Source organism: Lepidochelys olivacea (assembly GCF_965140295.1).
Source record: "Lepidochelys olivacea isolate rLepOli2 genome assembly, chromosome: 2".
NCBI classification, from domain to species: Eukaryota; Metazoa; Chordata; order Testudines; family Cheloniidae; genus Lepidochelys; species Lepidochelys olivacea.
Genome location: NC_140412.1, coordinates 6,527,202 through 6,553,606, shown reverse-complemented (window position 1 = coordinate 6,553,606; position 26,405 = coordinate 6,527,202). Strand labels below are relative to the sequence as shown.

Sequence of the window (26,405 nt, the reverse complement as noted above, 5' to 3'; positions counted from 1 at the left end):
AGTGCTCTTACTGACCCACTCCTTGGGTCATGTGTACTCTTTGAGTCAGGAACTGGGTCTTATTAATATTTGTTTTACAGTAGCACCCAGAGGCCTAAGCTAAAATCCGGGGCCCATTGTGGTAGGTGCTGTTCATACATCTAGTAAGAGATAGTCCATACCTGAATGACTGTATGATTTAAATAGACCTGACACTAAAGGGGTAAGGAAAGGGAAAGATTGCTACACCCTTGTTACAGGTGGGGAACTGAGGCACAAAGTGATTAAGTGACTTGCCAAACGTCACCCAGCAATTCTGTAGCAGAGCCAGGAACTGAACCCACGTCTCCTGAGTCCCAGTTCAGTACCTTAACCAATAAGCTCTTGAGAAGAGATGACCTACATTCCTGGCCCTTTAACAATTCCTCTTCTCCTTCAGGAAGGGGGCATTATTGTTTTTGACAGGAGCTCAATGTCTTTCAATGGAATGCACCAGGCAGAATTTGAAATCTTCCAGCTGGGAGGGCATAATTCTAAAGGGGCAGGCCTGTACTAGTAGAAGAGTCCTTCTCTCTAACCTCTATGATTAGCTGTACGTATTAAGCATTAACAACAATGTGATGATACTTGTGTGCTTTTTCGGGTGCCAGCTAACTGTCCTTGTATGATGAGCTGTGCTGTAAGTGGGGAGTGACTGGTACCATCAGCTTGTATCACTGCTCCCTCTGAATAGCAAGATTTCCCTGCAATCTAATGAATCCTTAGAATGCTGGCATTATCCAGCCAGCCAAATGTATACCAAATGGGACCTGAATCGATCAATCTGTCAGTCTAATCTATCTGTCTAGCTTTTTGCTCATCATCACTGTATTATCTGAGGCCCAGATTCTCAAAGATATTTAGGTACCTAACTCCCATTGATTTAGTTCCTTTTTGCAGCCGTTGTTAACCAAAGTTTGGGTTGCCAAGGTGTTCCATGCTATTTGCCAGGTTGTCCCTTTTTGGGGATGGGGGGGATGAGTGCACAAGTAAAGTCACTGACCAGTTTCACCATTCATCCCAAACATGATTTCCCCTGAGATTCGGGATGTCCACTAGGACTTTCTTATAAATGTGGGCTGTAATGCGTACGCTGATTGTCTGACTATATCTTAATTTTTCCAACAGAGCACTTTCTCTAGAAGCTTTCAGAGCAAGTGCTTCAGGGCTAGTTTTCATAACTAGGATGCACCCTGTCTTGGAGCTTGCATTATGAAGAAAACTTTTCTCAATCTCCAAAAGCCTGATCTCTGAAAGGTTGACAGGATGATCAGCTGTGTGATGGGGGAGCGAGAAGTGTTTTAAGGAGAATGTCAGGAAATTATGTGCTCTTTTCTGCAGCTGAATGAGAGGATAGCTTTGGAGAACAGTGATCCATTATGGTTATTCTTAGCACCAGAGAGGCAGTGTTAGGATATGACCATGCAGTACCTCCCACAATTCTTTCTAGATTCATGCATGGGCCATATTCTGCTTCACATGCTGACTGAGAAATTTGAGGTGAAAAGCCCTTATAAGATCTGGGAGTGCTAGGTTAAATTTGCCACTGGGACTTGCTTTCATTCTATTTGTGCTCGTTAATTAAGGGCACTTCTGAGAGTGCCCTGCGGTGCTGTGTAGTGAGTGGTCGGGAGGCTGTTCAGTGGAGTCCTGTTGCTGTCGTTGTTTTTCCGCCCCTATTGCAATGTGCATATGCAAACTGTATTGTCTGGGACGCCAGAGCATCTGCCTTGGCATAGATAGACCCTGCACCTAGAAGAGCTGCTCTGTCGAGATAACAGCTGGGAATGGCACATTGAAGTGGGATGGAGGCTGATCTATCACACTCTGATCTTCTCATTTGTCTGAGAGGGGCCCTAGATGTCCCAATTGGAAAGGCTCCACTGACCTGTGTGAACATCTTGTCCATTCCTGGAGGCCAGTGCTGATGGTTCCCTAGTGCTTTGTTCAGTCTAGTTTTCAGTGTCTCAAGCAATAACTGTAATGCCCTTATACTGGTGCTTCCACCTCTTCCATTGGGAAACTATTCTACAGCCTAGTACATCATGGCTCAGATTTTCTGCTTTAGGGCTCACAGTGGCCCTAAAAGTACTGTAGCTAACCACAGGAGGATCTTTCCAGCCCAGGGGTGAAGAGCTGACATAACTGCTCCTTTGCGTCCCCCTTCCTGCAGCCAGGTATGGGGTTGTGGCTGGGCTTCCTTACACCTCTGTGGTTCCTAGCTGCCATATTGTCTCCTTGCAGTCATGGGCAGCCAGCATAAGACAGAGAAGAGATTAGGAGGCTGGAGTGCTACCGAGCTGGCCCAGGATGGGTGGTACACTCAATGGTCTCCTATGGGAATTATCCAGTGGACAGGCATGATGGAGACAACACCTGCAGTGTGCCAACTTGGGGGATTTTATTGAGAGTCTGGCCGTATTGGTTTTTTTTGTTCAATCCCCAGTTCCTGGAGTCATATGTTTTATATGAGAATTTCCATTTTCATGAGTTTCTAGCCCTCATGGCTGCAGAGAAGAGCTTGAAAGTGTGATCCTTAAAAGCTAAAAATCAAAAGGTAAATCCAAAGAATTCCTGTGATGGTCTTTTTTTTAAATCTCCTGATTTTTAAGGCAACATCATAATTTTGTTGAGGTCCAACTCCTGATTTTTGAGCATGAGGGGTTGGCAAGACTCAAAATGTGGAATAAATCACCAGAGATATTATTTTTATTAACATTATTAATTATTTTTATTGTGGGAGCCCCTAGGAGCCCAAGACATGGACCACGACCCCATTGTGTGAGGTGCAGTACAAGATCTATGTTTCAGGCTTTATAATATATATACAGCATTGATGTAGAGCAAGTATATACAGATTAATAATTAGCCCTGTGCTCTGGATTTTTTGGGTGCATTTTCAACTCATAACTGGGATGGGGTGAAAGGCCACTGCTCCTTGCAAAGTTGTGTTTCCTCTCAAGTGGAATGTGCTGGCCTTCTGATGGGAGTCATTACGGCTCAGCGTCAGCTGTATTTATGGTGTCTGAAAAGATTATCTCCAGATAATCTTACGGGTCTTTAGCCAGCCATATGCTTTATTTTGATGGCAACATGCGTTTCTTTGTGCAGTTAACATTGTTTATGTTAATTAAGGTTTCAGAGTGGAAGCTGCATATGGGCTCTTTCGTTTCTCTGTGGCTAATTTGCGGAGAGTAAGCAACCTTGTCCTTTGGGCAATGCTTTGATTCAGTTAGATATGATTATGGATTCACAGCTGGGAGGAGGCCTCATTTTTAACCTTCTTACTACTTCCTCCCCCCACAAAAAATTTCCGGTATGCCTGATAGTTCCTGAGTTGATTCTCAGGTCAGCAGTGCCTTTATTTTATTTGTTTAAAATCTGAAGCAAATCAGCCAAGCTGATTTCTAATTATAAGCCTCTGAAAAAATATTATCCTTCCTCAGGATTCACTTTCTGTGCCCGGACTAAGTGGATCGATAGCTGTCTTTTAAAAAAAGAGTTAATTTAATAATAGTTGTTAATTTAATAATACGTTCTTCCCTATCAGCATAGAGTTGGGGTTTTTTTTCAGTGCCCAATGTGTGCTGCAGAGAGTGGTGTGAGAATAGGACTTGGAGCCAAAGATAGGTACAAGTAGCTGCAGTTGGATGAAATTCAGGGATCCAGCACGAAACTTACCTCCCAGTTAAATCCCACTTTAAGCCCTGTGTCGGGTAATACCCTGGTGCTGAAGAGTATTTCTGATTGGAGGAAGAGCCTCATGGTTCACAAAGAACATTTGACTTTGTGAAATGTGGTCCTTGGACCTAGGGAAATACAGTGTGGGTGGATGTAGCTGTGTTGTCCTGACTGGACACTTTCACAGCTGATTTGAAATGGAACATCTTTCATCTGTGCTTTAAAGTGGCTCTGGAAAGCTTTTGTAACAAAATAAGTTAACCTAGGGTCCTAAATCACTGAAAGGATGTATGGACGTAGTTGCTGATTGGGAAGTAGTGTTGCTTAGTAAATAGAGCACCAGGTGGGGATTTGGAAAACCTGGGTTCTGTCTAATTGCCTTCTGGGTGACCTTGGAAGGGTCATTTCGCCTCTCTGTGACTCAGCTTCCCCATCTGTAAAATGGGGCTAGTGATATTTACTTCTTTTGTAAAGCTCTTTGAGATCTATAGATGACAAGTCAAAGCTAGGTATTGGGCTGGATAATCAGTTTAATTGACTTTAATAATTATACCAATTACACCTGGTGGCAGAATATTTAGAGATTCAGGACACTGGCTGGCTTTTGGGGACTGGCCCCGGGAAGAATCATCTTTCAATTCTAGAGGCCCAATTCTGCTCTCAGTTCCATAGATTTAAATCAAAGTTGACTTCAGTGTAGCCACTCGGGATTTAATTTAATGTTACTGAGAGCAGAATCTGGCCCCAAACCACTGGATCAATCACTGAAAGTCATTACTGTCTGTTGGGTGTTTAGTGGCTTGTGTGATAAAGTTTGTTAGCTTGGGGGCCTCGTTCTGGTTCCTAAGGGGACAGGTGCCAAAATTGCCCAAACCACCATTGACATTATGGGTGTCAATTCTAGTTGACCCTGGAATTTGGATCAGAAAGTTCAGTACTTTCAGAGTATTTGAAATTGGAGGTTGATTTTGGCACCTTTCCACTTGAAAGTGTAATTTGTTTTCATTTATAAGCATGCAGAATTCTCTATCACTGGTTCAGGATTCTAACTAGATTTTTTCATCCTGTATTTTTCCTGAAAGAAAGCAGGAAAGGAAGAAAGCTTTTCCTTGCACCTTTCCCCAGGACTCTTTAACCTCCTAAGCCAACTATGAGGTCCAAGAGAAACTGTGGCCAGAACTTACTCATCAAGATAAAATTAATTTTATTCCAAGCCAGTTGTACAAAGGCAGCCCCGTTCATACTTCCAGAGTGTTCAGAAGGAGCTTTGCAATGGCCTTTTGCTGGAAATGAAAATTGCTTTGGGAATCCTACAAAAGGGATTAACTGTGACTTGGTTTCCAGCTCTCCAAATTAATATTCAAGCTGCTAGATGGATCCTAGCCAAGTACTTGACTGACCTGGCAGTTTGGTAGGGAGGGAGAAAAAAAGCCCTTGTGAATCAGGAAGTATTTATATATTATTTAAGCCTTAAGTATATGCTCCATTGTTTTAAAGCTTCTTTCTGTTTCATGCCTGTTCCTACAACAAAGCCCTTAATTTGCAATTAATCACTGCTCAGGAAGGTCCTTAAGCATGTGCTTAACTCCCATGGAAGTCTATGGGACTATGTCCTTAATTGCTTTCCTGAATCAGATTCTCAGTGTTTACACCCATCATGAAAACCTATAACCAGACTTTTCTCTCCTGGAATGGACTAGGGATGAATTTGAACCCACGGATATTAGAGATGGAATAAACCTCTCAGGTGTCCTGCTAATGCTTCCTGCACCCACTGATGTATTCTCAAGTTTAGTTTTGGAGCTTCCACCTCTCCGCTTTGGCTAGTCCACAGTCTGATAGATCTCATTGTTAGGAAGAATTTTCCTGATATCCCCATCTAAATTTTCCCTTTCGTAAATTTCCTCTTATTTCACCTCCACCTTTGGAGCATTCTAATGAATTCCTCTTTGTCCTTGGGATTCGCAGGTTTTAATATTTATAGATAATGCTCATGAACCCCCTTCCTCTTCCTCACAGCTATGAGCGCGTGGCTTTCCATCGTGGACCTAGGGGCACCCGCGTGCAGAATCAAAGGTTTCACAGAGGACTCATCCTCCCCACCCCCATGAGTACCCCCACCTCCCCTGCTGCCCTTTGTTTTAGTTTTTGGCTGATTTTCTTCTGGTTTTGAAACCGTTAAATGAAACCCGATAAATCCCTGGGAAATTATCAATAAATTAAATCAATCAATCAATAAATAGCCCAAATGAAGAGCCTTGCTGATGAGGTACAGGACTCAGTATTGAATTGTAAATGATACCTGCACGTGCATATGTCACTTATAGGACCTTGTCACATGGTATGCTTGCCACTAGGGCATCTACTTGTGGCCACATCAGGGGATTAGCTCCACATCAGGGGTCTGACACCCCTTTCTTTCTCCAGTGGCCTCCCTTTCTCTGTGACTCAGGGTGCTTCTTCTTTGTGACTTAGCCTTCTGACCAGGTCACTATAGTCCTCCCCTTTCAGGGGACCAAATCCCACTGGACAACCATCCTAGGCAGTCTGTGCTCCACTGCCTGGTTTGTGCCACTTCCTCAGTGGCTAGGGGAAACCTGGGCCCACCCACTACTCTGGGTTCTTGTCCAGGGACCTTCCACCTGGCAACAGTGGTCTGCTTTCCCTCGGACCCTCTTGCTCTTTCCCGGGACTCCTTCCTATAGTTTCTGTCCCCCTGGTTGTATCAGCTCAAACTCCTTCCTCCCAGGGAGTAAATGCAGACTACTTAACTTCGTAGCCTCAAACACCCCTCCTTACTTCCAGGGAGTGACTGGTGCCAACTTCTTCTGCAGCCCTATTCACCTGTCAACTTATTGGCTTTATACCCACCCCTTCTGATCCTCCCCAGCTGGGCTCCATCTTCAATCAATCGTTCAATCTCTGGCTCTTCCCCAGATGCAGCCTATCCCTTTAACTATCCTAATATACCAGCTCTGCCTTGTGTGGGGTGAACACCCCATCACACCCCTGTTCAAACAAACACTGAAGTCCATGAAAAACCTCCCTTGGACTTCTGTGTGCTTTGGATCCAGCTTGTAACAATGTCATTCCTTACTCACAGTAACACCCCCCTGAGCAGAGGCTTATTCTAAGCAGAGCTGCAATGTGTATATTGCAATGTGCATTGGACAAACAATTTGTGACCTTCATTCTATGCTGAGTTTGCTAATATGAATTGTCTAGACCCTACATCTTACTGTCTCTGATTCAGGCAAAACTCCCACTGATCCAGTGGGTGAAGGGCTCCCTTGGTGCTGATGGAGACTCTGTTGTCCTTGCCCAGCGTTCCATTGCAGTCAAAAAGCCAGGGTCCCGATGGAACCAATGGGAATTTTGCATGAGTGAGATGGCACAAGCTAGCCCATTTAGTGGCTTCTACTCTCTATTGTTTGCAATCTGCTATAACACCAACTCTCTCCGTGGTGCTGGGCGAGTCCCCACAGCATGGTCAACCACAAGCATTCAACAGTCATGAATCAGGCTCCCCAAAATCATGGGACTGGCTTAAAAAGTAGGAGAAATTAAAATAATACATTTTGGGTTTAGTTTGTCTACTGGGTTTCTGAGCAGTTAGGTCACACTTGTGTCATGTTTTTAGGCTTTCCTTTGCACCCACAAGGGCTAGAAACTTTAAAAAAAAAAAACTGAATGCTGAGATTCACACATAAATCATTTGATTCTAGGAGCTGGGGCTTGAATGCAAAGACCAAATATGGCAAGCCTTGCCAAAAAATGGCAAGAATTGGCAATGCTGGGCTGAACTTCATTGTTTCAGTTTATCCTCCTGTAAAATGGGGATAATAATATGTCCTGTCCTACCTTGCCGTGTGTGTTGTGTGGATTGAGTTATTTGTGGGTAAATCCATCCTTAGGCAGAGGTCCGGCACAACGGTCTTTGAGCTCATATGGGAGTAAAGTGGTGAACAAGCCTTTGGGTTTAAGTGCTCTGGTCTTGCATGGGTCCTGTGCTCAGAACTGACTTTGGATCATTTTGCAAAGTGCTTTGAAGACAGAATGCTCTGTAGAGGAGCAGGGTCATTACTGCTGGGGGAATTGGCCATTTTTTCGTATAATTCCCAAATGTTCTTTTAACAGCATGACTGTTCTCCCCAAGCCATGTCAAAGATGTGCCGAAGGATTAAAACCAGAGTAACTGAGGTGAGGGAAAGGATAAGAGAAGGAGAGACATTGTGCTGAGAAGCTTAAAGCCAAGGGGTTGAACTAGCATCCTGTAGGAAGAATCCTGTACTTTGAGAGGACTGAGATGCTTAATCAGTGATCTTTGATAATAGAGGGCTACATCCTTAGCAGGTGTAAATCGACATAATTCCACTTACTTCAGTGGACTATACCTATGTACAGCAGCTGAACGCCTGACCCAGGATATCCCACACCGCCCCTTTGGTAATGTATAGTGGCTTTTAATATATAATAATATAATGGCTTTGATCCAATGCACATTGAACTCAATGGGATTCTCTCCACTGATTTTCAGTGGACATTGGATCACGTCCTGTAAAAGCAAAGCATGGTTATTATAAAATGTATCCTTTCCTGCATCCCACTATGTGCTTTAGATGTATGAGTTGTTTCCCCATGTCTAGAAATGGGGATGGGAACTGTCCTGGAGTGCAGGAGTGTTTGGATCTGATGTTTCAGTTTGACCCAATAGAGATGTACAGCCCAGATCCATACCCACTTTAATGTGAAGCTTGGAGGTAACTGGAGCTGGGATTTGGGGCCAGGTCTATCACTAACACAAATGTATCCATTCAGTTGTTAAGAGCAAACAGAATAAAGCCCAAACCAGTAATATATATATATGGGTTTTTAAATGGCCAATTTCATAAAGCTCAGAATAATGATGAACCAAAGCAGTTGGGAGAAAAAATTTAAACAGAAAAATGTGAATGATAATTGGGAATTTTGAAAGAACATTTTACTAGATGCCACAATCGAGAACAAAGGCTGCATTGGTTAAAAAAACAACCTGGTTTAGAGGCGAAGTGAAAGCAGTTTTAAGTGGAAGTTGATAGAAATAAATATAAATCAGAAGCTAGGAATTGTAGAAAATTGATAAGGGAAGCAAAAGGACACAAGAGAACTCTATGGCCAGAAAAATTATCGACAATAAGAAGGAGTTTTATAAGTATCTTAAGAACAAAAGCATCCTAGCAATGGTATTGATCCTTTACTAGAAGGAAATGACAGAATTATCAGTAATAATACAGAAAGTCAGAAATGTTCAATAAATATTTCTATTCTGTATTTGGCACTTTTTGACCACTACTGGAATATTGTGTCCAGTTCTGGTGTCCACAATTCAAAAAGGATGTTAATAAATTGGAGAGGGTTCAGAGAAGAGCCATGAGAATCCTTAAAGGATTGGAAAACTTGCCTTTATAGTGAAAGACTGAAAGAGCTCAATCTGTTTAGCTTAACAAAGAAGTTAGGGGGTGACTTGATCACAGTTTATAAGTACCTACACGAGGAACAGCAATTTGATAATAGAGGGTTCTTCTAGCAGAAAGAGGTATAAGAAGATCCAATGGCTAGAACCTGAAGATAGTCAAATTCAGACTAGAACTAAGGTGCAACTTCTTTTTAACAGAGAGGGTAATCAACTATTTGAATAACTTACCAAGGGTTATGGGGATTCTCCAGCACTGACCATTTTAAATCAAGATAAGATGTTTTTCTACAAGATCTGCTCTAGTGCAAACAGAAATTAATTCAGGGCAGTTCTTTGATCTGTGTTATGCAGAAGATCAGACTAGATGATCTGCAGAAAAGGACCCAAGGAATACAGTAGATGAGAAGCTGGATATGAGTCAACAATGTGCCCTTGTTGCCAAGAAGGCTAATGGCATATTGGGCTGTATTAGTAGGATCATTGCCAGCAGATCGAGGGAAGTGATTATTCCCCTCTATTCGGCACTGATGAGGCCACATCTGGAGTATTACATCCAGTTTTAGGCCTCCCACTACAGAAATGATGTGGACAAATTGGAAAGAGTCCAGCGGAGGGCAACAAAAATTATCAGGGCGCAGGGGCACATGACTTACGAGGAGAGGCTGAGGGAACTGGGCTTATTTAGTCTGCAGAAGAGAAGAGTGAGGGGGAATTTGATAGCAGTCTTCAACTACCTGAAGAGGGGTTCCAAAGAGGATGGAGCTCGGCTGTTCTCAGTGGTGGCAGATGACCGAAGAAGGAGCATTGGTCTCAAGTTGCAGTGGAGGAGGTCTGGGTTCGATATTAGGAAACACTATTTCACTAGGAGGGTGGTGAAGCACTGGAATAGGTTTCCTAGGGCGGTGGTGGAATCTCCATCCTTAGAGGTTTTTAAGGCCCGACTTGACAAAGCCCTGGCTGGGATGATTTAGTTGGTCCTTCTTTGAGCAGGGGGTTGGACTAGATGAGCGCCTGGGGTCTCTTCTAACCCCAATCTTCTGATTCTATGAGTGGTCCCTTTTGGTTTTATAATCTATTACTCTGTGTACACCAACATCATGTACACTCCCTCTCTGTCTGTCAGTGGCCATTTGGGAATGGACTGAACTCTTAATTCCACATTACTACAAAGTGCCCGGTGACTGCTATACTCAGCACTGTAATATATATCTTCTTTTAACCAGACGACAATGAACTTTGGCTGTTTGCCTGACCCTTGAGTCCTTATTTGCATTATGAAATGTGACTGTTATTGTCCTCCATACTGTGGCATCGCTTCCTCATCACTGCTCTTCCTGCATTCCAGTCTCCTGTGCTTTCTTATGTCTCCATCATGCTGTCTCCACCTGCTGCGCTTGATCTGGCTGGAGGAAGCCATTTTATTCCGCTTCTTCAAGGGAATTTTGGTTTGCAGGCATTACAGAGGAAGGTGCAGTTCTTAGCATCCCCCAAGCTGCCCTTTGGATTCAGTAGCAGAAGGGGCTATTTGAGCTCCTTGTTTCTGCTTTGTTCTGTTCATACTCAGACCTTTGCATTTCAATTTCAACTCAGTTACCCTTTTCTCAGCTCTCGCTCTGAAACCAAGGCCCAGATTTTGCCTGCCCACAGATCAGGCAGAAGGATGCTGTGGAAGGAGGTTCCACTGCGTGACACGGGGAGAGAGTCGCTGTGTTGTAGGAGCGGTGCAGGCCTCTTGAGCTATGGACAGCCTGAATCCTGCAAGGAGCTCCCACAGACCAAGGGGCATCTGCCAAAGGCAAGGGCATCTGTGCAGAAGCTCAGTCCGTCTGTTGTACGCCCTGGGCTCCATAGCAGCATGGCTCCATCTGGAATGTACTGCCCGTGGCTCACTGCTGGCGCTCTTCACTAGCTCTCTCCTCAGAGGATGGCTGATTGTGCAAAGAGAGCATTCCATAGCTGGAGTGTGGGCATTCATTCTCACAGCTATTTCGCTGTGAGACTGCTGCTTCGCCCTTCCCTTTGCTCTGATAGAGCCCCGAGAGTTTGCACATAGACTCATCCCAGCCAGCCTCCAACTATTCCCCCTGTTTTTACCCCTTTCACGAAAGCAGCAGGAGGGGGTGATCTGGCCCTCACAGTGGGTGCGTTAGAACTGTGGAACTTTGTGACGCTTTGCAGGGAGTTTCCCCATTTACCTAAAAAAAAACCAACCCATTAAAAAGCTACATGATTCCTTAACTCAAGGTCTCTCTTTTCCCATCTCCTGAGCTTGGTTTCAGACCCGGTCAGGCAACGCTTGAATGTTTATTGAGATGACGGATGGTTAACTCTCAGCGCATACAGTTTGGTCTCGTTAATCCCAGCTTTTGGTAGCCGTGCTTTCTGGGGAATGTCGGCTTGACGTTTGAGTCATGCTTAGGCGATGGCTGCCATCTTGGCTGACACGCCGGCGAACGAACCAGGGATCTCTAAAAAACAAGAGCTGTTGCAACTTGAGCTGAAGAGCCAGATTTTGTAACTGGGACTGTAACCACTCCTGCCCTCTGTGGGTTGGCACAGAGGGGGACCTGGAACGCACACTGACCACTGGGTAACCCTTTCACACGTGTTAACCAACAGGATTGAACATTCTAGCTCTGATGCCACACAAAGATTTGGCGCAGGGCACAGATGTGGTGTTTAACCCAAGGCTGCAGTGAAGTGACCAGCAGCACACATTTATGTCTTCGCCATGCTAGAGCGCACAAGGCTGTTAATGAACGTGGGGGATAATTCTCAGTTTCCCCTCCCAGCCTTTGCCTGTCTTGTCCATTTAGGTCGTAAGCAGTTCAGGTCAGGAACTGTCTCTTGCAACGTGTTTGTACAGTGCGGAGCACAGTGCGGTGCTGATCTCGGTTGAGGCTTCTCCTTGCTAAGAGGAACAATAATTCAACATGCTTTCAGTTGCCAGGCAGAGCTAGACTGTATTTAAGATATTTCTGGGGTGTGTGACTAGGGCTATGTCTACACAGCAAAGAAAACCCCGGGGCAGGCCTGGGCCAGTGGCCTTAGACTCGCAGGGTTCAGGCTGTTTCATTGCTGTGTTGGCTAAGGCTTCTGAATTGGGGCTGGACCCTGAGCTCTGGGACCCTCCCACCTTGCAGTGTCCTGGAGCCCAGGCTGCAGCCTGAGCCCAGATATCTACACAGCAAATGAAAAAGCCCCACAAGCCCGAGTCCGGTGGCTCATGTCTAGTGGCTGTGAAGACATACCCCTAGAGTAACTTGGTGGGGGTTGAGCAAAGGAAGGATTCGACTGTATTCCACGGAGAAGGTTCGGACAGTGAGATGTGGTAAAAAGAACAGGAGGACTAGTGGCACCTCAGAGACTAACAAATTTATTTGAGCATAAGCAGAATTTGTTAGTCTCTAAGGTGCCACAAGTCCTCCTGTTCTTTTTGCGGATACAGACTAACACGGCTGCTACTCTGACACCCGAGATGTGGTAGGCTGTGGAACACTTGTCCAAAGGAGCAGTCCCAGGGAGGGTGGAGGGGGGGTCTCATGTTCCGGGCTACCTTGCAGTGCCACCGAGCACAGGGAACTTCTTCCCTCTAATCCCCGCCGGGACAGATTTTCTTGACCCAGGTTACTTTTACCGATGCCCAAGATGCACTTTATCATGCCCAAGAGCCTCTGCCCTCTCTCCCAGCTTCTTTCCCCTTCTCCAACATCTGGTCGCTTTCCTCCCATCCCCATCCCTGAGCAGCAGCAGGCTCCTTCAGCCAGCCCCAAGCCAAAGGAGATTAGCCTCAGCCGCTTGCCGTGGAGGATTGACTTTTTTTAAAAAAAACCTTCCAGTGTGCCTGTCCCTCTGTGCATCATGCACGGATGCCCCAGAGTGTTTCTCCATCTTCAGGTCCTCTTGTGCTCTCTCTTCCCCAGCCGCCCTGCACCTGTGTCAGCTCACAGGGTCCGGATCCCTGGGTCCCACTCCCTGTTTCCTGTGTCCTTTGCAGGATAGGTGAGATTTGTGCCTCAGTAGTCCTCTCTGATCACCCCTCCCGGAGTCCTGCTGCTCCCAAATCTGGGGAGGTTGGGGTGGGGTCTGGGATGGACTGCACAGCCTGTCTTGGCAGTGGGGGGAACAGATGGGCTTGAGAACAGAAGGGTATCAGGACAGGAGCTACTCCATGGCTTTCCATAGGGATAGGGAGGGGAAGGGAAGGAGGGGGGAGTCGTGTGCTGGAATGGAGGACGGGGGGTGGGGTGGGGTTGTGCGAGTTGAGAAAGTGAGGGGAGCTTTGTGTGCTGGGATGGGGGAGGGGAGCTGTGTGTGCTGTGTTGAGGGAGGATAGTTGTGTGTGCCGGGATAATTAAGGGAGCTGTGTGTTGGGATGAAGGTGATGCTGGGGGAGGGGAGCTGTGTGCTGGGATGCGGGAGATGCTGGGGAGGGGAGCTGTGTCCTGGGATGGGGGAGATGCTGGGGGAGAGGAGCTGTGTCCTGGGATGGGGGAGATGCTGGGGGAGAGGAGCTGTGTCCTGGGATGAGGGTGATGCTGGGGGAGGGGAGCTGTGTGCTGGGATTGGGGAGATGCTGGGGAGGGGAGTTGTGTGCTGGGATGGGGGAGATATTGGGGGAGGGGAGCTGTGTCCTGAGGTGGGGGAGATGCTGGGGAGGGGAGCTTTGTCCTGGGATGGGGGAGATGCTGGGGGAGGGGAGCTGTGTCCTGGGATGGGGGAGATGCTGGGGATGGGAGCTGTGTGCTGGGATGGGGGAGATGCTGGGGAGGGGAGCTGTGTCCTGAGGTGGGGGTGATGCTGGGGGAGGGGAGCTGTGTGCTGGGATGGGGGTGTTGCTGGTGAGGGGAGCTGTGTGCTGGGATGGGGGAGAGGCTGGGGAGGGGAGCTGTGTCCTGACGTGGGGGAGATGCTGGGGGAGGGGAGCTGTGTCCTGGGATGGGGGAGATGCTGGGGAGGGGAGCTGTGTCCTGAGGTGGGGGTGATGCTGGGGGAGGGGAGCTGTGTACTGGGATGGGGGTGTTGCTGGGGAGGGGAGCTGTGTGCTGGCATGTGGGAGGGGAGCTGTGTGCTGGGATGGGGGTGTTGCTGGGGGAGGGGAGCTGTGTCCTGGGATGGGGGTGTTGCTGGGGGAGGGGAGCTGTGTGCTGGGATGTGGGAGGGGAGCTGTGTCCTGAGGTGGGGGAGATGCTGGGGAGGGGAGCTGTGTGTCCTGGGATGGGGGAGATGCTGGGGGAGGGGAGCTGTGTCCTGGGATGGGGGTGTTGCTGGGGAAGGGGAGCAGTGTGCTGGCATGTGGGAGGGGAGCTGTGTCCTGATGTGGGGCTGTTGCTGGGGGAGGGGAGCTGTGTCCTGATGTGGGGGTAATTCTGGGGGCGGGGAGCCCTGTGTGCTGGGATGGAGAGAGCAGCTGTGTGCCTGGATGGGAGTCCAGCTTGTGGGGGGTTGCGATGCTCCCAGCATGTGGGGAGGAGGAGGGGGTCAGTGCTCTGGCTGTATCTTTTGCATTTTGTTCGTGATGGTTTTTCTTTTTGCTGCCTCCTCTCACTCTGTCTCTCCCTCTCTCTCTCTCCCTCTCTGCTGTCTCTCTCTCTCCCTCTCTGCACTTTGCCACCCCCTCCCTTAACAGATCCTCCTCCTCCTCCTCCCAGCTTGGTGCCTGGTCCTGGCGCGGCTGCCGAACAGTCCCAGTCGATTCCTTCCGAACTAAATGCCTCTGTGAGAGACTCTCTACCTTCGCCATCTTAGCCCAGCTCAGCTCAGACATGGTAAGTCCTGCCAATAACATACAATGAAGAAAGAACGAAAGAATGCCAAGAAAGAAAGGGGGGGGGGAATCCCAATCCAGAATGGCATAGCATCCAGCGTGTGACATTTAAATGACAATCAATCGCCAATACCAGCCTGGGTGTTGGGAGGCGGAGGGACCAGGATGCTGCTGGAGGGGTGTGTGTGTGGGTGTGTGGGTGTGAGTGTGTAGAGAGAGACAAGGTGGGGGAGGTAATATCTTTTATTGGACCAACTTCTGTTGGCGAGAGAGACGAGCTTTTGAACATGTGTGCGTGTAGACATTGCAATATAGAAAGACAAGAACACGGCAAAGCGGCTCAGATGTGCCGTTGACAGGCTGTGACCTAAAAACAAACCCAACCGAGGAAGCCTGCTGCATTGAAGTGCCACCGATTCCTTAAGTCAGGATGTTTGGGGGCAGCAAGGCATTGGGAGACAGGGAGCAGATCCCAACCCTTGTCTCCCCAAATTGCCCTGCTGCCACCCTCCCTCCGTCCCCCTTAGGGTGACCAGATGTCCCTATTTTATAGGGACAGTCCTGATATTCAGGGCAGTGTCTTATGTAGCCACCCACTGTCCTCATTTATCACACTTGCTGTCTGGTCACTCTATTCCCCCTTCCTCAACTGCAGTGTGAGCTGGAGCCTGCCTGGTGGAATACATTTGGGTTGCTGTGGCTGCCGCAGTGATTGTATTGTCAGTTTCAGGGGCCTCCCCCCCCCCCGACCCCCTCCCCCTCCGCCCTGCTCTCTTCCTGCACTGTGGATTTGAATATGAATGTTGGTGGAACCAGGGAGGGGACTCACCCAGGCTGGCATCTGCACCGTTGTCAGTGCCCGCACTTAATCTTTGCACGTGTTATATTTTGCAGCCCCACTGTTCTCCACCCCTTCCTTCTCCCCTTTCAACCTTGGTGCGATCATCCCTGACTGGTAGACCTTGAAAGGGTTTGGACTGCTTTGCTGACTCGGTTGTTGTTTGAAGGGGGTGGGGAGTAGGGGTTGGGGCTGGATATGTGTGTGTGTGTGTGTGTGTGTGAAGTTTCTGCTTCTTTATTTAAAGGGAAGCAAACGCTGGGTCTCAATGAGAGTGTTTGAAAAAGTAGAGCCGATCCCAGCTCCGGAGCGGAGTCCTGCCTGGTCTCCGGGAATGCGGAGAGCATGCAAAGTCGGTGCTGGGGCGTTGCTCCCGGGGGTTCCTAGAGTCATCCCAATGTCTTTAGTTGGGGTTTATAAAAAAAATATCATTGCAGCCATTTCTGCGCAGATCCCAGGTGCACATCGATTCACAAATGAACACCGTCCCTCATGTGACATTTCCATCTGCTTGGGCACTAGGAGTTACTAGGCCCTTCCAATTATTTACTAATTACACCTCGCTCAGTAAATGCCGGTTTAATTTAGAAGAAGGGAGGGGAAAGGAAGAAGGGGTGGGGGAAGCACATTTTCCAAGTTGAAGGTTTGGTTTATTATTAGAAACACTAATGTATTTGGTCCACTAGTTACCATGGAAACAACATCTGCACTGAAGTGGCTTCAAAGACACAGTGTTGGCTGTGTTTGCTTAGGCCCAGGCCGGTCCAGCTGCTAACCCACTTTGAAATGGCTTCACCAGGGCGGTGCCTGACTGGTATAGTAGTCCCTGCTGTCCCTTTTGATTGTGCCCGAAAGCAGTGATTTAAAGGAATTGTAGCTCCAACTTGGGAGGGGAGGGTAATCAGATATCCTGGCAAGGCCTGTAAATGGCCAGAAGGAAATGGTGACATTGGCACAAGTACCACCCTCGCTCCCCACCCTTTGCTGCATGGGCAGTGACTGCCCTGCTTCCAGCCATGTAGACTTGATCGGTGTGAGATACTGGCTCTGTGAAGGCGACCTGCTAGGCCAATGTTTTATATGAGTCGTTCCCAACTTCCCTGGGGTGGCTGGGCTAGTGCGCCAGCCGGTGCCCATCACCTGCCACTCGGTGGAGTGTGTGTAACCCGCTGTTCAGTGTGTGTTACGCCACCTTCCTCCCTGTGCCTGATCTGCAGAGGATACAAGTCTGCTACGGCTGCCCACTAGGGAGCTTAGTCTTTTAGCTCGAGCACTAGAGGCTCAAAATCCCAGCTTGGGAAGGCCCAGGTTCAAAGTTTAGTGATGACCAGGATGGTGGTTGGTGTACATACCGTTCCTTGCAACGGGGCCTAAAGTGATGTCACACTTTACTCCTGCCATGACCCATGCCCAAGCCCCGCTGGGGGCAGGAAGCAGGGATGCACCAGGGCCCAGTATGGAGACTCACTGAGTGGCAGGCCCCAGCCCCCACCGATACTGGGGCCTGGGCTGGTGATGAAGACCCGCTGCGGATTTCCTTCTGAAGGTGGAGTGGGAAAGGAGTAGTGAGCCTGAGTGAAAGGGAGGTGACTATAAGCGAGACTAAGGTCACGTCTTGTTCTGATTTAACTAAATTGGTAGAAAAACCGATGCAGCCCCTGAAGGTGGAGGCAGTTCTGCTGGTTTCAGAGTGTTATAGTGAAAGCTGTGAGGCACTGGTATAAACACTTTATGCCAGTATAACTCCATTCACACTAGACTCTAAATCTGAAGCTTGTAGCAAAGGTGACTCTGTTAAGCTTAAAACAGTAGCCACCAGAGCTGAACCCACAGGGGTGTAATACCACATGACAAAATTCATTTAAATAAAATAAAAGGCTACAGGATTTCGTTACAATGGTGGAGATCAGACCCAAGGCATGTCTGTGTTTGCATTGTATTAACTCGGTGTGTTTCATTTCTGCTGGCCCTTCGGGCAAGGACCTTTAGGCCCAAAGTAACCACCATGCTCTCCCCATCACTCAGAGTTAGCGTTATGTCTGTGTCCATGGCCATGCCACACCGGGCTGCTCTCTCAGACATGCTCACTGTGTAGGGGAGACCCTGCTCTAGTGCTTTCATGGGAGACCTAAAGGAACAGGGGATTGACTGTTCTCTCAGGTGTCACTGAAGCAAAGCCCAGAGATAGTGCTAGGTGATGCTATGGAGCTGAAGATGCTTGTCTTTCAGAAACTTGTCAAACCCAGCTCATCCTCAGGCCTGCCTTACTGTGCGGGCCTAATCCCATTTTGGGTAACCCTATTTGACTGCTCTTTGCCTCATTTTCCCCCTCTGTGAAATGTGGATGATATGATTCATTTGTGGTTGGTAAGCACTCTGAGTACGACAATCCTTTATAAGGAGCTAAGTGCTATTTCCCCTGTAGCATGAGGAAGCTACATCTTTTAAGCTGACAGCCTCCCTGCACTAGCTACTGATGCACCAAGAAAGTTTTGGACTTTGAATTCAGTTCAGACTAGCCCCCACAAATTCAGCAGTTTATGCAAACCTCCTGAATTTGCAAATCTGGGGTCTGACCCTGTGATTCTAAGGAGAGGGGGCTCTGAGCCGCTCAGGATTTCTGTAATTAAGTCTTTGGGCTGGAAATATCATGAGATTTCCTGGAACTTTCTGGTAAGAGATCCTGTTTCTGGGATTGCATTGCCCCTGCTGCTGGAGCCAGAACCTGGATATGGAGAAGCAAAAATAAGACAAGGAAAGGGGCAGCTGGCTGAACTTTTTCTTGTCTCAGAAGGGTTTTGTGTTGTGGTTCAGCTTGGTGTTGGTGTGAGTTTTAAATGAGGTTTCTGCAGTTTCTTATCAAGGCTGGTTTGCCCATCCCTGCTCCACAACAGCAGCAGCCGCAGTGTCCAATCCAGCCTGCCTTTCCCCTGAGTAAGGGGCAGTCATGCACTGTTGCAGGCTGGGTTTCTGAGTTACAATCTGTCTGTGGTTTCCTCTTGCTTGGTGGGGCATGTATCCTGCACCAAGTCTGTTCCTAGCACTCTGGCATGGCCATGCTAGCCAGCATGTGGTAGGGGTGGAATCTGAGTCCCCCTCCTCCCCAATTGTAGAAGTGGGGGAACGTAGCTTAATGGTAGCTCCTGTCCCGATAATCTGGGTAGCAGCAACAAGGGGGCACCTTAATGGATCAACATTGTATTTCCCTTCCATCCCTTAATAGGGGACTGAATTCTAATACTATGGGGTCTTTCTGTATTGGACCTCCAGATCTAATCTAAGTGGTATGGGGAAGCTTCTTGGGCTTATTTCTCTATTACATGTTAATTTTGTAGATGTTTAGATCACGTCCGCAGGATTAGCCCTTCTGCGCAGTCCTCTCAGTACTTTGAGGACCTGGCTGGAAGGAGCATAGGGTTATTTTGTGGTCTCAGCCTTTGTGGAATGTGCTTGCCTATTGTTTCAGCTGTTCTTTTATTTACCTGGAAGCAGGCAATCTGAAATGTATTTATCTTTTTTAATGGCCAACTTTCTCTTAGATACTTTTGAAATAGAAACTGGATTGAAACTGGTTTTCAACAGAGCTTTATAGGCCGCTGCTATCCCTAAAGCACTGCAGAGAGGAATAAGTTACAGTGGCTTCTGATGGAGCTATGCCAATAGATACACAGCAGCTGAAGGTCTGGGTCTCTGAGAGCCAAAGGACTGGAGCTGCACAAACCTGAGATGTGGGATTAATTACAGACTTGAGTCTTGGCAGACTTTTGGAAGTTTTGTGAGTTGTTCTGTGACACTGGGCTGAATTTGGGTCCAATTGAGGGTGAATCTGGGATGACCCTGAGCTGAGTTTGGCACGAGTCTGGCTTGAATTTGCAGAGAAGCTGGGTTGAGTTTGGGGAGAAAGTCGGATAAGCATGAGCTGAGTTTGGAGAGAACCTAGACTGAATTCCAGGTGCCAGGGATGGATGTTGTTGTTGTGCCCAGAGGCAGTAATCAGGATTTGGCACCCCGTTGTGAATGGTGCTATACATGCCTTTAATTAACGAACAGTCCCTGACACAGAGTGCTTACAGTCTAAGTGTATGATGAGAAACAACAGGTGGGTACAAGCAGACAAAGGAAGCACAATGTAGCAGTGAAAGGGTAATGAACAGTGTAATAAACAGTTATCCCAGCTCCATAACTGCTGGGGGGAGGGGGCTGTGTATCCTAGTGGATAGTGCATGAGACAGGGATACAAGAGATCTGGTTCTTTTCCTTGCTCTGCTCCTGACCTGGGGCAAGTCATTTCCCCTCTCTGCGCCTCAGTTTACTTTGAGATCTATGAAGAAAAGCACTATACAAGCTAGGGGTTATTGTTTGTAGTCTGGTGGATGGCTTGATAGTTGTTTCTGGCTTTGACTCAAAACCTGGCATTTTGGGTTCACTTAAATCCTACACTCACAATGTGAGACTTGGGGGGTGGGAGGGAGTGTGAACTACAGCACAGCATCTCCCCTGCCCTGCCGCTGAGCCATCCCCTGTGAGTCCCTCGCGGTGCTGTCAGTGACTCCTCTGCAGGCAGATGCTGTGTCACCCCGTCGCTCTTCATCTGACGGGATCTATGGGGCAAGAATTTGACCCAGTGCATGGAGCTTTGTGGAATTCATCGCTTCAGCATGAGCAATACTGAGCCAAATTCACTCTCCAGTGTAAGCGGGGATGACCCCATTGAAGCCAGCGGCCTGATGTCCACTCACACCCAGGGTTGGATGGGCCGGTTGTCTACCACCTGTTTCATGCAGTGTTTCTGGTGTAATTAAGGTGGGTTGCTGTATCTCCAGGTGTTCGGGAGGGATCACACTCCATTCCAGTTTGAATGGGGGCGGGAGGGGGCTTATCACCAGGAAGGGATGCTTGGCTAGCAAATGGGGGAGCTGCCATGTGACCAGTCATAGCTCACCACATGGGAGCCTTGTTTACTGGGGGGGAGGGGGATTCTGACCAGGACACCCCCTTCCCCCGCCTTTCCCGTTAATTCCCACCTGGAAAGCAACCATCAGAGATGGGTAGAAGGTGTGGCTCTGTTCCTGGGCGGCGGGCAGAAATGTATGGAACACTGCAGGAGGGGTGAGCAGCGTCGCTCTGAGGTGCTCCAGCCCTCCCTGGGAGCCTTCTGAAGCCCCTCCGCATGATCACTGGGGAGTTGGTACCCTGTAGGCTCGGGGGTTGTACCTCGAGCGTGGGGGAGATTGGTGCTGGGAAGTAGCCATTAGCTGGCCGTGGACGTTAGTACAGCCAGAGCAACGTTACCACCGCTCCACACCTACGGCTGCCTGGGAAGGAAGTGGGTATGGCACAGGCATGACCACCAGCCCCCTGGCTCTTAAGATAGCCATGTTACCAGTGGGTTACACAGAGCAGTGAAGGAGGCGTAGGCCCCGTGGGATTGAAATTTGCTTTTCTCTGGGATCTTTGTTCTAGGAGGCGCTGGCACAGAAACTAGCCAAACAACCTTCCTACCTATCTATCCATCCATTCATTTACAGCATCTATCTATCTATCTATCTATCTATCTATCTATCTATCTATCTATCTATCTATCTATCTATCTAATACAGCATCCATCTCTGTGGTATCTGAGTTCCAGGAAGAGCTTATGTCAGGGCACCCAACTAAGCTTTTTGAGTCCTCTTTCCTGAGTTCTCTTTCCCCCTCCATAATGGTATGTGTTGGCCCTGAATGAGAAGTATTTGGGCCAGGAGAATAAATCATTCCCCCCCCTGCCCCCCCGGCAAATATCTGCTCACTTAAAACAAAATGAATTAGCTTCAGCCGTGCTTGTGCCCTTTAATACTTTGCTTTCCGTGAATAGCCTGGTGGATGAGGTTATTGGCAGAAATGGCAAATTTTTAGCCAAATTGGGGAATATGATGGAAAGAAGATTTCAAACTTGCATATTTTAGCCCGCAAACTGATGCTAGGAGTTATGCTTATCCATTCAGCGAGCAGAAATGATACCATGTGTGTTACCTGCCCAATCAGAAGTAACCAACAGGGTTAACATTTTAAATGTGTGTTGAATACTCACGGTTAGTTACATGCGGCCAGCCTGTGAACCAGGAACAATCTGGCAAACGATGAGTAAGTTAATAAAAAGCAAAAGGAAGCTGCACAGTGTTCATTAGAGATTACTCTCCCTCTGCTAAGCCTTTTAGCAGCGTCAGCGCTGCTAGTGTAACAGGCGGTAAAGAGAAGGCCTAGAAGAGAAGAAATATTAAAGATCCAATGACTGGAAGCTGAAGATAGATTACTTCAGACGGGAAATAAAGTGAAATTTTTTTACAGAGAGGTTATTATGATTGAAACAACTGAGCAAGATTCCTGGTGGATTCTCCATCCCTAGCAATTTCTAAATCAGGTTTGGATTTTTTTTTTCCCTAAAATAGCTGCTGTAGTTCAAACAGCAGTTGTTTCAGGGAAGTTTCATGCCCTGCGTTACACGGGAGGTCAGGTTAGATGATCACAGCAGTCCCTTGTGACCTTGGAATTGATGGATCTACAAACCACTGAGGCTGATCCTGATCTGAGGTACACTTCCTTTACACCATTAACTGGGGTGGTGGTGGTTACCCCTGCGTTAGGGAGATGAGAATCCAGACTAGGGCCTTGTGCTTTGAGTGGTATGTGAAGGTAAATGTTCCCTGGGGAAAGGGAGTGGTTGAGCAATGTGACTCCCTGCTAATGTGCCAGCTGGCACATTTCTGTGTATCGTACTGACTGAGAGGACGAAGATGGGTTTGATCATATGGGCACCTCAGAGGGCTACTAGAAGAAGATGTCACCTGTGATGCTCAGCGGATCAGATCTGTTCTGTGGCTGACAGTTGCAGGGCAAGTATCAGCCAATGTGGGAGGTGATGTCTCACAGGACTGGGGATGGGATACAGAGTTGTTCTAAGTGTCACTGGTTCAAATCCAATTCAGGGCAGAAATCACCAAAAGCCATTACCAGCCACAGCTCTCCACTGAACTCATGGTCTCTGCCTGATTCCTAGTAGAGAAGAATCATCATAGTCACTGGCACTAATTAGCACCCTTTGTTGAAGGGCCACCGATGGGGCCATGGAGGTCTTGCCGGTGAAAGTCCTGCTGGGTTAGGTTGAGTGTCATTTCCAGTGTGGCTTGTGCCACCTTTGTACAAGTGAATAAAGGGAACAGGGTTGGTGCTTTGTATGAACTCAGAATTGTCCTCTCCTAAGGCACAAGGAAGCTTCCCCACCTTGCTCATCTACTCACTGAGCAGGCCTAAGGTCTGGAAGTAGGTGATGTCAACAGAAATAGTTCAATGTCCTAAAACTACTGCCACGTTGGCCTTTGGCTGGCATCCTCCTAGAGAAGCCAAGGCTTGAGTGAGTCATGGATGCTGAGCTCCCTGCAGACTGGTCCCTCGGCGAGGTCAGGGGTAACTCCCAGTGGGGTGAGTTGGGGGAAGCTTGCACTGCCCATTCTGTGGGAGAGGCCTCCCCTCCCAAGGGCTGTCAATCTGGTGTCTTTCACCAACACGACATTTAAAGAGAAAAACAAACAGCATACTATTTTGGAATTATTTGGTGGAGTGCTGTCGGCTGGCGTCCACCCAGGACGCCGCTCAGATCAGGATAAACACAATCTGGATTTCCTTTCCCTTTCCCAGTCTGCCATGGCCTCATTTTGTAGTTGGATGGCGGTTGCATGACTGCTTCCAGCAGGGCCCAATCCTGCCAGGTGCTGGGTGCTCCTGCCACAAAGTTGATGGGAGTTGAGGGTGCAACATCAGGTCTGTGGGGGCTAATATAAGCACAGGATCGGTAGGATTTGCGTTTCTTGATCATCAGTTGGACAGTGCAGAGAGGAGAAGTGGCTGGGCTGTAATGAATAGAAATGGGATCCTTTAATGAGGCTTCTGGTCTCAGATAGACCCTGTAACCCACTCCTCCTCTCTCAGAACAGATGCTTCCTACCATCACCACACAGGGTTTCCCTAAGTCCCTGCCTGGACACAGGAGTCATGGAAGGTACTGGAGACTGTACTGATGGATTGTCCTCATCGTTATCAGCTTTCCTCTGAGGGAATAGCTGAGGCCCTCCTTCCCCTTGGGAATATACACTATGTTGGAAGGGAAGGGCTGGCAGGGAGCTACTCTCCTGTCTCAGGCAAGGAGCCAAGATTCAAAAGATAGCTGAGCCCCTCACTCCTCCTCCAGGCCACCTGAGCGCCATCCACACTTTAGTGTTGTGCAAGGGTGGAGCACATAATAATAGCTCTTTGTCCTAAGTAGGGCCCTATGAAAAATCGCGGTTTCATGGACTGCTCAGAAATTGCGAGATTAGCCCAGTCCTGTGATTTTTCCAACAGCAGAAGTGGGCCTTCCCTCGTGCTGCTCTCATGCATGGTGCGGCAAATGGCAGTGTGATATCAGAGCAGCCGTTCTCGGGGGCAGGTACTCGGCAGCCGGTTATATGCGAGCCAGAGTTGCCACTTCTGTCACTTCTTGAAACACAAGCAGTCGCGGCCTCAGCGGGAAGGCAGAAGCAGGCATCCGCGGGTGTCGGTCTCACGCTCAGTGCGGCTCATGGGTGAAGTCCAACCTTTTCAGATTTGACTGCCTGAAGTTGGGCCATTCAAAAGCGGCCATTGAAAAGGCTGCCTTAAATGACTTAGCCAAGCAGGTCAGTGGAAGAGCAGCCGGGGATAGGCCTCGGGATTTCTCACCAACAATCACTTACTGTAACCTCCAGGCTGTTTAGCTGGGTAGTGAGAAAACAGGCCTATATAGGTCCAATCCTGCTCCTTTTCAAGTTGGGGGCTGTTAGGAGCAAGTTCAGGCCTTAAGAATGTAGAATTATCTTCAAAAGGAAGTAGTGGAAGCCTCATCCCTTTGGTAATTTGTGAGTGAAGTCAATAAAGCTCTGGAGAATATACCGAACGACAACGTCTCGCCTTTGCTAGGGAGAGAGACTAGGTGAGTGAATCAGTCTTTTCTTTCCTTTAATTTCTGTGGTTCTCTACTGGACTGAAAGAAGCTTTCTTGACACTGTTTATTAATAATCCACGGTGTGATCACTCGTCAGCACTGTCAGAGCAGTTTACTAAACACAAATTGCCATGTGGTATCTGGGGAGCGAGCTCTATACAGAGTGAAGAATTAGCAACTGTTAATAAATAGTAGCACATTAAGATGTCTCTCTGGGTGATTTTTACTTGCTATAATTATGTGGAATTGCCTGTTAGACTGGCCAAATTGTATAAAAGGGGCCCTAAATTCCAAGAATACGTTTCCAATAAGCTCTCTATCAGTTTTTAAATAAGATGCTTGTTACCACATGAAGGAAACAAAAGGCTGTGCTGGTTCTTTGAATCTGTCTTGCTGAAGGGATACGAGCAGAGCTGAGGAAGGCCCTGGCCTGATGCGGGGAGGCAAGAAAGAGAGAGAGGCGGGGAAGACATGAAAAACTTAACTTACCGCTTCTCATGCGGCGATCCCAAAGCGCATCACAAAGAACGGGAAGTGCTATTATGGCCAGAAGCTTTGGAGTGGAGTGTAGGTTTGGGCCCCGCCCGGAACAAAGTGATGCTAATTAAGCCCAGGAATTGATACAGAAGGCATTGTAACATAGAGAGACCACACTGAATGGCAGTCCCTCCCCGGGGTCCTGCCTGCTCCAAAGGGGCAGCTCATTGCTCTCCACTGAATGAGCATTACACACTTTATTTATGCCTCTTGGAAGCCCCTGGTCCTTTCCCCTCTTGCAGTTATTTGGCTGGAGCAACATAAGGGGGGGGGGAAGTGGGGGAGAAAGAGCTAAAGAGAAGAAACTGTCTATGCTGGCATTGTATAAGAGGGGCAGTTTGGGGTACCTGTGCCTGAACCCTTCCCTGTGGGGGGGTGCTGCTTAGAAAACTGCAGAGTTCCCGCCCCGGCAGCCTATGGCTCCCCGGCAATGCTGGCCCTTAAGAGTCTAACCTGACACGCCCCCTTCGCTTTGATTGTAGCCTCTGCCTGCCCTCACTGAAGTCAGTGGCAAAACTCCTGCTGAATTCAGTGACATGGGACCCACCCCTTACCCAGGTCCTGCTCCCCCCCACCCCGCGTGATCAAGCATGCGTGTCAGCATGTGCCTGGGCTTTCTCTCTGCAGCAGAGCAGGCTGAAGTGTATGTTTGGCAGCAGCAGGTCCACGATATCAGTACATGCCAGGAGTTACTCTTCCAAGAGGTGAAAGCCGAGCCTTCCCATGGGAAGCACCATCTGTGCCTGGAGTGTCACCACTGTCCCTAGCTACTGGCCCAACGAATTGTGACAGGACGACTAGGCATCAGTGCAAATTACATTGAACACTGCGGGATGCTCAGAAAAGTGACTGGGTAAGAACAGCGCCTGCTTATCCAACCGCTCTGCTCCCTGGGTGCGTGTGAGGCCCATCTGCTCTCTCTGCTGGCAAGCCTCAGTGTTCATCTCCCATTAGCTCTGCAGAGCCCTTGGAGCTGCAGCAGAATTGATGGCTAAGGTGCTGTCACAGGGCGCCTGTGCCCTGCTCTGGAAGTGGAAAGGGGCCTTAAAGTGAGTGTAAATCGCTCCAGCAGCATAACTTGGGCCATAAATTCATTGGGACTAGCTGTTCTGTG

General features: G+C 48.2%; 1 protein-coding gene across 4 annotated transcripts in view; it reads left to right on the top strand.

The window, feature by feature from the left end:
- ADGRB1 (adhesion G protein-coupled receptor B1) overlaps window positions 1-26,405 on the top strand; it is a 376,148-nt gene that overhangs the window by 258,585 nt on the left and 91,158 nt on the right. For all 4 annotated transcript variants that reach the window (XM_084620795.1, XM_084620798.1, XM_084620797.1 and 1 more), the window contains exon 18: window positions 14,784-14,922. In XM_084620795.1, the coding sequence (XP_084476921.1) occupies window positions 14,784-14,922 (139 nt within the window). The remainder of the gene's footprint in view (window positions 1-14,783; window positions 14,923-26,405) is intronic.